The following is an 11,316-nucleotide window of genomic DNA, read 5'->3' as shown; positions in this document are numbered from 1 at the left end:
AACCAGGATGGACGGGATAGCTGTTTCATCCTAATGTTGGATTCTTCAGCAACACACACTTAGAACCTAGTCAGGGATCGGACTAAGAAGCTTCATGTTTCTGAGTCTTAATACAATTATTTATATTTCTAACTTCATTCAATAATACTGATAATGTTTTATCTTAAGACTTTAATTGTCAGATGGAATTTTAATTGCTAAATTGAATTCAACATATGAAATAAAAGAACATAAAATGTCTTGCATACTAGATAATTCATACTTAAGTCTCTGTAGAAATTTGAACATTTGTAGCTGATATAAGCTAAAGCAAGACAGTGGAAAATATGTACATAACATAATCATTACAAATGAAAAAATCAAGCTATTGTTTTCCATCGAGAAAGATCAACATTGAACACAGTGCAGTAGTACAGTCTGATAAAATAAAGCGAAGGATAAAGTAGTCAAGCTCCAGTTTCATTAGTCGGTGTTGAATTGTTAAGGATTGATTTAAAATTAAATGACTTAATTGCTTGGACCCACGTGGAATGAGTTGGTAGATAAACATTCACTGAATGGTAGCTATAATGCTGTTGGGTATCTCTGAGGTCTACAGTAATTACAAACAGTTGGATTGTCGTTTTAGTAAGGAGCTGGATATTCACTAAGTCAATAGACCGGGCGACTGATACAATACTTCAACAATAATCCGCCGAGTAGTGGAAGTAACGAACTCGGAGGAGGATACCCTATTTACAAAGTCAAAACTGTAACGAAACAACTCTGTGCATATAGCGACAGTTTTAGCAAAGTAAGAGTGAGAATCAGCTGAAGTTTTTTTTATAGAAGCGTTGGTTAAAGTTTTACAAAATTGTCGAATCCAACTGTGCGACTTCTGATTGCTAGTCTTAAATCATGAAGAAAAAAACGGTATATCGACGGGCCAATTAGGATAATGAAAATGACCGGTTATTTTTAATGAGATTAAGAAATGAATCATACTTGTTTCGACCACGTAAGATGAGCACTACAAATATATTTGTATAGTCCTCAGAACGTTCCAATTAATAGCGTCAGTCAGTCAGCTACAACGTAGGATCAGGCACATATATGCATCAGTTCAAGTTGCCATACCTCATTAGCACAGCAAAATAAACACCGGATTCATAAAAGTAGTTAATTCAATGGTGGTAATATATAAAAGAAAGATTGCATATAAGGACATAGTACAGGAAGAAAGAATTAGTTCGTAGAAAGAAAGATATGAAGCGATTTTAATCTCACGGTTTAAATGAAGACCGAAAGTGTATACACCTACGCTATTGTGATCGATTCTGAGCTGTATCACCCTAAGTCTCCAACCATTGGTTACGATGGTCACGCGGACCTCAACCAAGTAGTCTGCATCTACCAACATGACACAGACTAGAGGTTAATGACTTCAAGCACTGATGCCACGTTTTGGTTTGGCTGCCCCTAGCTTTCTTCCAACCATTTCCAACACTAGTCAGCACTGAGCGTCGTGGTAATCCGGTGTTCAGGTATACACAACACGTGGTCCAACCATCTCAGTCGATGAAGACTCACAACCTCATCAACTGATTTACCATCATTCCCTAATATCCTGTGTCTAACTTCACTATTACTTAGCCGGTGATCGCAGCAGATGTGAGCAATATTTATAAGGCATCTGTGGTCAAATACTAGTAGCTTACGAGTATCTTCTACTCTTAATGACCATGTTTCGCAGCCGTAAGGTAAAACAGAACGAACTGCCGTGCAGTATACTCGTCCTTTTATTGATAGACGGATATCTCACCTTTGCCATAAGTGACGTAAGTTGGCGAAAGCCGAACGAGTTTTTCGAATCCATGCTGAGATTTCGTCAGACACCAACCCATTAGGGCTGATCAGACTTCCATGTTAAGTGAAGTTGTCAATGCGTTCGACTACTCCACTCCCTATCCTTAGTTCAGGTGTTGACGCAGACCAGTCCTGAAGCAACAACTCGCATTTAGAGGGAGAGAAGGGCATTCCAAACATTCTGGCATTGTTGCTCAGTGCTATCAAAAGACTGCATTTTATCAGCGTCTTCACTAAACAGGACTATATCATCTGAATATTCTAATTCGATAAGTGGACCTTCTGGTAGGAGATCAATATCCGATAATTCAGTCGATGAGAGCGTTATTTCCATCAGGTCTATGATGACGTTAAACAGAAATGGAGATAGTGGACATCCTTGACGGACACCATTTGAGGTTGCAAAAGCAGATGACAGTTCGCCATAAGCTCTGACTCGACTAGTATTGTTAGAGTAAAGAACTTTCACAAGGTTTATGTACTTCTGAGGTACGCCTTTCAGTGACAGACACTACCACAGAATCTCGCGGTCTACGGAGTCAAATGCTGCTTTCAAGTCAAGAAAGACCACCATTGTCGGACGCCGATAAGCATGCCTGTGTTCTAGAACCTGACGAATGGTGAATATGTAGTCGATGCAGCCACGACCAGGTCTAAAGCCAGCCGGATTTCGTCGTGTTTTTAGTTCACGAGTCTTAGTTATGCGTCCGATAATTATCGGAGCTAGTATTTTAGATGCTATATTAGTTAAACTAATCCCTCCATGGTTGTCACAGGGTGACTTTGACCCTCTCTTATACATTGGGACGATAAGTGATTGTGACCAGTCAGATGGGATAACGTCCAACTCCCAGATTCTAGCTAAAATTGGACCATCATCCTCAAAGATCTCTGGAACCAATCCATCTGGACCAGCTGCTCTTCCTCGTTTCAGACTAACGATAGACTTTTGAATTTCAGATAGAGTCGGGTGACCTACTACCTAATATCGAGTCATAGATTAAAAAGGAGTTAAACGGATCAAGTACATAATTATTTCTATGGACAATGGATATAGCACGTAAATTAACCATATTCCTAAAGGCTTTATACTAACTGGTCAATCTCGGGACTTCTAAAGTGCTTTTGTTCTTATAAGTGTTTAAATAGATGCTTTGTTATATTTTTTTACCGTAAGTTATTCATTTACAATACCTGTTTTCTGATGGGCCAACAACAGTCTAGAAGCAATTGTTGTAATTCAAACTCGTCCTATACTGTGATGAGTTCAGGATGGAAATCATTCAAGTTTTCGATTTAGATGTATTAATCTACAAATTGTCTATGGTTGTTTTGAATTAATCTTTTTGTAATACACTCAACAAGGAAAGAACGATAATGAGGTATTATTTCTAGTTATAAACAAATCCTTTCAATTTCGCATTATAAAATATTCAATCAGTTTTCTTCACTCTTTTAATCCAGGAAAATATCTACAACCTAATGAACCTGAACAAGCAAAATTCATTTCAATATTAATACAAAAATAAAGTAAATTAAATGTTGTAACCATATATTGACTACAAACTATAGTAATACAGAACAATAATTGTCTGTGGATGTTTAAGTTTTTCATATAGGTACATTTATTTGTTGTAAACTTCACTATGATCGTTTTAGCGATTGATCTACTTTGTTTGGTGTGTTGATGCTGCTTTCATTGCATTATTTAATAATGTCAAATAATCAGATGATCGTAAGAAACGTGCATATGAATCAGTTCTTACTAGATTGTAGATATGTTCTTGTGCCAAATCAAAACAAAATGGATTAGGATTCTGTCAATTTTTTAGGAAAATAAAAAGTGAATTCTTTAACATAAGACAAGTTGAATGTAATCATATAATGCAAAATGGTAAGAAATGTTAACGATGAATGTCATGTTAATAAATTTCTGAAATGTACATACTAATATATTTGCACTTTGTCTGACAGTGAAATCACCATGTACAGATACGCTTTGGTAGTTCACTTGTTGTTTGTTATCTTGGAATGCTGGCTTCAGTTGATTGGATATGTTTTCTGATTATCTTTTGAGTGACTTACATGTCGTGCATTATTTTTCAATGGTTGAAATAGGTAGAAAAGGAGTAGAGGCTATCAGCCTTTGACATGGCTTCATGGTGCTAAATAAATCTATACAGAATTAATATTTTTCAATCCATCACAACTTCCTGACTGAAGTCTTTGAACTGATGTAACTCATTGGATTGAGACGTTATCAGACATGACTAAATATTAAAACAAGTGGTGATCCTATTGTAGTTTTCTTTTACGTTCTTCATAAAGTGAGAGGAAGCTTTTTTTAACTAGAAAAAATTAATTTTTGATTGTATTTTTGTCTGAACTGTATCTCCTCTTATACACCTACATAATTATGTTTTTGATTATACTCTTCACTTCTTTATTTCTTTATCATATATTATCTAGTTTGTGTAGAGCATAGTATTTTCAATGGACAGTTGTATTAGAATGAAGTAAAATAAACTGTGGAATTAAGTACATGTGTTTCATTCAATTTCAGATTCATCAACTTCTATGAAATGTTTATTGTTATAGAATTAATTCACTCACGTTTCTTAACATATTATCTTTTTGTTAATGAACATCTCAATAAGTTACTTCTTATTGTTAATGATATTATCCTGTTAGGAAGTTATAAATGAGGTGAACATTCTAGCTAGTTTTTATTGTGGTCTGTTAACTAACATTAATAATATTATTATAACACACACGATAGGTGTTTGTATAGATTTAATGAATGAAATTCATAAATAATTAGCTACGAAATTTATGCTTATCAGCGCATGGAGTTCGTAGATAAAAGACAGTTATTGAGTTACTTGGTTTAACCTGATTTATTAACTTAAAGTATCGAGATGTCTACCATGTTAAGAATGATAGTGTTCAATCACTGAAATTTTAAATGACTATCAATTAAGTACTGAGTATATTATCTATTTACATTATATCACAATAGGAGCTAAGTTCCATCTAATTTTAGATTAAATCAGTAAGGATTTAAGCTAAAAGAATCAGATATATGAACAGAAAACAGATTATTTGGGATAGATATAATTAATAAAATAGGATATGACAACTGCAAATTTGGATAAAAAAGTAATCAGGTTCTTAATTACCAGCTAACATTAGCTTTAGTACAATACACAAACTCTAAACAAGTGTAAACCTGAAACTTTGGGATTTTTCAATTAGCACGTAAATTTGAGTCTATTGAATTAGATAGAAATCATTAATTTATTATTTTAATTTAAATGACTTTGTGATCTGTAATAATAACTATCTAATATTATCAGGAATAATTGACTTAGTCTCAATATCAATGAACTCTACCACAATTGACTCTTGAAAATTTATCTCGAATTTATATAGTTCACATCAAGAACCATTAACGACCAGGAAGAATTAGACAATTGTTTCGTTTTAATTTGCTATGATAATGTCGCACACATTGTTATATCCGTGCGGAGATTAAATCACGAGTAACTTCTGAGACAAATCAGTTGACTAATATTATCTAAACATTCTTATGGTATAACTATTCAATAATTAGATTATGTATATTTATATTCCTCTTATTATAAGTTTTATTTTGACCTATAATTTATTATTGTACGATTTACTGTTCAGTTTATTAACTACTGCCTCCCACGTCCACAGCCACTTTTTGGCTTTACTGTGTACAAATGTTATTTCCTATTTTATGTTGCGTTGCGGTCTGTTTGGTTGATATATAAACCCAGTATGTCTGAAATAAATGATTCGATTCGCATAGTAGGAGCTAGTATTGATGTTCTGGACTAACGTGGACTGGCTAGGCAGAAAGCAGGACCAATAAGGACGCTAGACCGCCCATACCGGTCGAACGTCATTGGTTTGGCACAGTGCTAAGATTGTATAAGTCGTATTTTAATTGATGGATAGATCACGTGATAAAAGCCAGACATAAGTCACAACACGCATCTATAGTTTTTAAAGCTTACATATATTACAAACAATAGTAATATACCTTTAATAATTCTTCTGTTACCGTCATAATATAATTATCTATATTGATTTCACTAGCTCCAGTTTTAGCTAAATATTCTGCATAAATTCTTTTAGATTCTTTTTCAATCATAGATAATGGTCCAAATTTATATTTTATAACTTCTTGTAAAAATCGAAAATTTTCACAACTATATTCTTTTTGCATAAAATGTTCTAACCATTTTTGTCCATTTTCATCACGAATTAAATGATTCATACTTGTACCCCATAAACGTACCTTAGAATAAAAATTTAAAAGAATTAATGATTAGTTAAATAAAACAAAGAAACAGTTTCATAAATTGTTTCCGTTATTCTGTACAATCTTACTTAAACAGTAAATCGATAAAGATGTTCTTTTTAAATGAAATATTCTGGTTGATGTAAGCAATGATGGATAGTGGCTAGCAGTGGGATCTAGGATGCGCGTTTCGTCCTATTTGGGACTCGTCAGCTGGATGTACTTGCATCTCAGAGTTGATGTTCACTCTGGGACTTGAACCCAGTACCATTCGCTTCAAACGCCATCGCGTTATCCACTCAGCTTCTGAATCCATCATTGCTTACAAAAAGCTTGTGAATTAAGGCAGTATCTAGGCATACGCACAGTATCCACATATGCTAATAACAGACTGTTCAATTGCAGTCTTAAATTTCAATGGGAAGATACAAGCCAAACAATACCAAGGGAATATTCTGGTTGATGTTGTATATTTTGAGTTAGACAGTTTAATGTTTGTAAAGCTTGTATAATCGTTTAAAACAATGACATCGTAATATACTTTATGTAAAAGTAAGCTTTCGAGTTATTTTATAAATGTTAAGTCAGTCTGTACTGACTCTTATGTTTATTATTGATTGTTTTAGTAGGTTATTCTGTCTTAATTTGTTCATTTATTCTTGTCGACTATCTTTTTTAATCAATCTCTGACTAGGGTAATTAATTCATCTCTTTTGTATAAGTTGATAGATAGAATCTACTTCTACTTTCTTATTGATAACCAGTTGATTTCAGTGTTGATTTGATTTATAGTAGAGTGATTCACTTTTATTGTTAAACAAGATGTATATCTTCAACAAGACTTAAATATAGTGAATTTTTCAACAGAGCAAGCTAAACTGAGTAACGTAAAAATTTATGAAGTTCTATAATCGTTGAGCAGTCCTTGCTTTCTTTGATTGAAGTCAATAGAAATATTTTAAAAAAATTACATAATCTTGAATTGAATTTTGTAGTTTAACATTATAGACCGACCTTAATTAACCAATCAATAAAATCTAGAAACACTGGGCAGTTTTTTTCATTTCAGTCTAAAGATAAGGGGATCACCTTTAGGACAAGTTATTGATGTGTATTTTAAGGGGTTTTATACTAGAACGAATTAGTTATCCAGCGCTTTGTGGCTATCAATTGTTGTATAATTAAAGTCAGTATTTGATAAAATACGACAAGATTCTCGCATTAACTTACTGCATTAGCATAAACTCTCAATAAGTTGGTTATTCAGGAATTTTTAAACACAATGTCTATAAAACTGATAAATGCACATGCATTGTTTTTTTGTTTATTCTCATGATGTAACCTAAATGACAGTAAAATCATCATAAACTAACTTCTTTCAGATTGTAATAGCATTGAAAAGGCTCTGCTTTGTGTTCAGCACGCGATACTAGATATTACGACTTGATATACTAGATTACAATACTAAATAGTACACTTGGTATGTAGACCACTAGATGAGATCATAGGATATACAGTTCCACAATTTTGACTAACGGTTAAGGACCAGATTAGAGGTTAGGACAAGAGTTAATTCATATAAATTATAAATAGTCATACCACGTGAAATCCTAAAAGAAATTTACAGGGAATCAATTTTTACAGATAACAATAGTCTACGTATTGATTACAAGCAGAGCATATCTGTCTACTTTGAGTAACTAATCATGGAGTTAATTACAAACTGTACTATTACTCATAATTCATAGTGATTATTCACTCTTAAATTGAGTTAAGTTTATACAGTTGGGTAATATTGTTCAACCATCACTAATTTTCATCTACAAAACCCGTCTCACACTCCACATAACTGAACTTCAACGGTTAAATTTTTTCCACTTGAGAACTAGTATTTTCTTCAAACTTAGCTACTAATGATGTTATCAATATTATTTGTCAAATTGTAAGAGTTTTATAGTGTTATATCCCGATAAGAATAATGAATAGTAATTTTTGGGATGCATTTATGGATCAATACTATGAGTATATTTTTATCGTGTAATTGTTATGTAACTAAACTGTTCATATTCATGTCCCTCTTATTATGAGTTTTATTTTGACCTATGAACTAATATTACACGATTTACCATTTTTTGAGTTATAGCCTGTCTATTAATTACGATCTTCCTCATTCACAGCCACATTTGGCTAATTCTTGTACAAATGCTGTTTCATATTTTATGGTATGATGTGGTCTGTCTGGTTGATATATAAACCCAGTATACTTGAAATAAATGAATCATATTGCAGAAGCTGAGATTTGTGTTCTGGACTCAACTGGCTAGGCTAGGCGGAAATCAGGACCAATCAGGATTCTAGGCTACTCGCACGTGTTTTATGCGTCACTGGTTCGATCGATAATCCATTTCTCTCTGATTGGCGGTATCGTTGCGTTATACAATAAACAGGTCACTCAGGTTCACAAGTAATAACATATAATAGGTGAGTACTTGGCAAACTGATGTAATACATTCACTTGGTGTTGTTATACTTGTATCTTCCCATTTGTTATTTAGGACTGTAATTGATTAGTCTCATGTTAGCATATGTGCATCCTGTGCGGATTGCCTCGATATAGCCTTAATTCACAAACTTTTAATATAATATAATACATTCGAAGTAATTAGTTCTTACTGTTAGTTTTTTGTTGTTGTTGTATTTCTAACTAGTTTAGGCGTTGCAATTTTCTTCTGAAAAATTGTACATTTTTATTAATATACACACGCATTTTATTTTTGTATTCGACGCTTATTTCCATTTATTTAAATGATATTTACTGAGGGGAAAGTATTAAAAGCATAAAACATATTGAAGTATTTTAACAATAGAATTCATGATTCAATCTGTTTTTGTTTTTTTTTCCCCACGTAAATCAATTCTAATTCCATGTTATTATTGTCTATTTGAATGTTGAAAATTACTTTCATTTGCATGTTTGTTTGCTTTGTGAACAATAATAAATTACTTAACTTTACCTAGAATAATTAGTGTAAAATGTAATCTGTTATCTGGGTTACACCTTTGGAAGAATGAATATAAAAAGAAAAAATGTTTATGCGTGCATGAATTTGGGAAAACAAACAAACAAACAAACCCCATTGAATTACAAATTATTCAATGATAAAATCAATTTAACAGTTGACAAGTTTAAAATAAAACGAAACAGGCATTCTAGATGGGTTTTCTTCTTTACTGTTAGCTGCAATCCAAGTTTACTATGACTTAAATAAAATTGGTTGATGATGGTTAGACAATACAGTGGGTCAATTAAAATTAGAAATGCGAATCACTGTTTGATAACTCAAAAATCTAGAGGTACTGAGTTCGATCCTACGTGCGACCGTAGATGTATACTGCCGAGGAGTTCCATACTAGGATGAAACAGCTGACCATTACTTAGTGGTTTTTAATGATGATCCAAATAAATTCAGTTTGTGATGCAAACGATGAATTAGATTTTTGACTGAGTAAGTCTCATATAATTGTTATTTGGAGTTCAAACTATAAAAAATAATTTTCTTCTCATGACCTCATTTATTTAACATGAATCGCTTCATGTCTTTCTACGTACTAATTCTTTCTTCCTGTACTATATCCTTATATGCAATCTTTCTTTTATATATTAACACCATTGAATTAACTACTTTTATGAATCTGGTGTTCGTCTTGCTGTGCTAATGAGGTATGGTAACTTGAACCGATGCATATATATGCCTGGTCCTACGTTGTAGCTGACTGACTGACTGACTGACATTTAACATGAAACATTTTCTATTCGTGATTTTACTTTAATAATTTTAGTCATGATTAAATTTAATCTATATCTAGTTAATATCACTAAAACCAACTAAAGTTAAAGATGTAAATCATTAAATTTCATGTTACTGGTCTAAGGTTATTGTGTTCACTAAGAGATTTGAACCTTTTTGGCTCAATTTCATCCAGGGCCATGAATTTGAACCACTGAAGAGGAATCGTAACTTGGGACGAAATATCTGTTAGATATTTTATAGTTTTCAATTGTTGTCATAAAAATTTCAAAGTGATCTTGTTTAATAACTTAAAACATTTATACAGGTTATGTCATAATGTACGGATCCAAATGTTTAGTGAAAAATCAAGCAACTTTTCAAACGAAACATTTTCCAAAAATCCTGTACATTATCACAATCTATGTTTTTTTGTTACGTAATTAATGTTTACCTGCTTTAATGTTGGATAAGGTGCAGGTCCAGTTACACCAGTCTGTGAACAAACTGTATTGTCATCTTCCCATACACTTGTATCTTTTTCTGAGGCAAACCAATTATTTTTCATTGAGTCACCATTTATGAGATTGTCATAATTCACATGATTTGTGGCATAAAGTATAATTAATTCTATTGATTTTTTATCACCTCTATGTGAAGATAAAAGTGGATCTGTTTGTAATTCTGGAACTATTGAACAGACATCTTGTCCTGATCATATATAACATTTAAATAAATTACAATCATATTGTTTAGTAAAACAATTAAACCAAATACTCTCATAATCTTATAGTTAACTTCATCATCTGATCTTAGTTCAATAACCATTGAAAAGTAGGAAGGACTGGATAGCTGTATGGAAGTCCTCAGCAGCCTGGGGTCGAGTCAATTGAAGCTAGACCATCATGGGAAACTTGGAAGCACTGGACAGCCGTTTCGTCTTAGCGTCGGACTACTCAGTAGTGCACATCCACGATCCCGCTCCGAGAGATTCGAACACTTAACCTCTAGACCACTGAGTCGGCGTCCAAGGGTGTTAATGCCCAACTTCAGCCAATTTATTAGAAATAACAGTAAAACGAATAAAAATGAGGAATAAGCCAGGAAAAAATGAACAATCACCCTACCCTCTAATTGTTTTTTCTCTTCTAACATCTTATTTCTCATTTGCTCTCTACGTACTTGAATTTGTTTCAATGTAAAATTTCTTGGCAACGCATCAGTTAATCTATATTTTACTTTTCCCATTGGGCGATATACTTTCCAAAATGCTTCTTCCTTTTAAAAAAGGAAAAAAGAAATTAGGTAAACAAAGAAGGGAAAAGAGAAGTCTGACGTGAGTATGAATAGGTA

At 32.9% G+C, this 11,316-nt stretch overlaps 1 protein-coding gene across 1 annotated transcript; it reads right to left on the bottom strand.

Annotated features, from left to right (window-relative positions):
* Nucleotides 1–3,432: 3,432 nt before the first annotated feature.
* On the bottom strand, nucleotides 3,433–10,836 carry TMBIM4_1 (Transmembrane BAX inhibitor motif-containing protein 4). Its single transcript, XM_012938465.2, has 3 exons — nucleotides 10,418–10,836; nucleotides 5,915–6,172; nucleotides 3,433–3,662 (listed from the first exon to the last, which is right to left on the bottom strand). Exons 1-3 carry the CDS (start codon nucleotides 10,529–10,531, stop codon nucleotides 3,513–3,515), a joined length of 522 nt encoding a protein of 173 aa, XP_012793919.2. The 5' UTR covers nucleotides 10,532–10,836; the 3' UTR covers nucleotides 3,433–3,512.
* Between the last annotated feature and the right edge of the window lie 480 nt (nucleotides 10,837–11,316).

This window comes from Schistosoma haematobium, chromosome 1, assembly GCF_000699445.3.
Source record: "Schistosoma haematobium chromosome 1, whole genome shotgun sequence".
Taxonomy (NCBI): Eukaryota; Metazoa; Platyhelminthes; class Trematoda; order Strigeidida; family Schistosomatidae; genus Schistosoma; species Schistosoma haematobium.
This window is presented reverse-complemented; position numbering and strand designations above follow the sequence as displayed.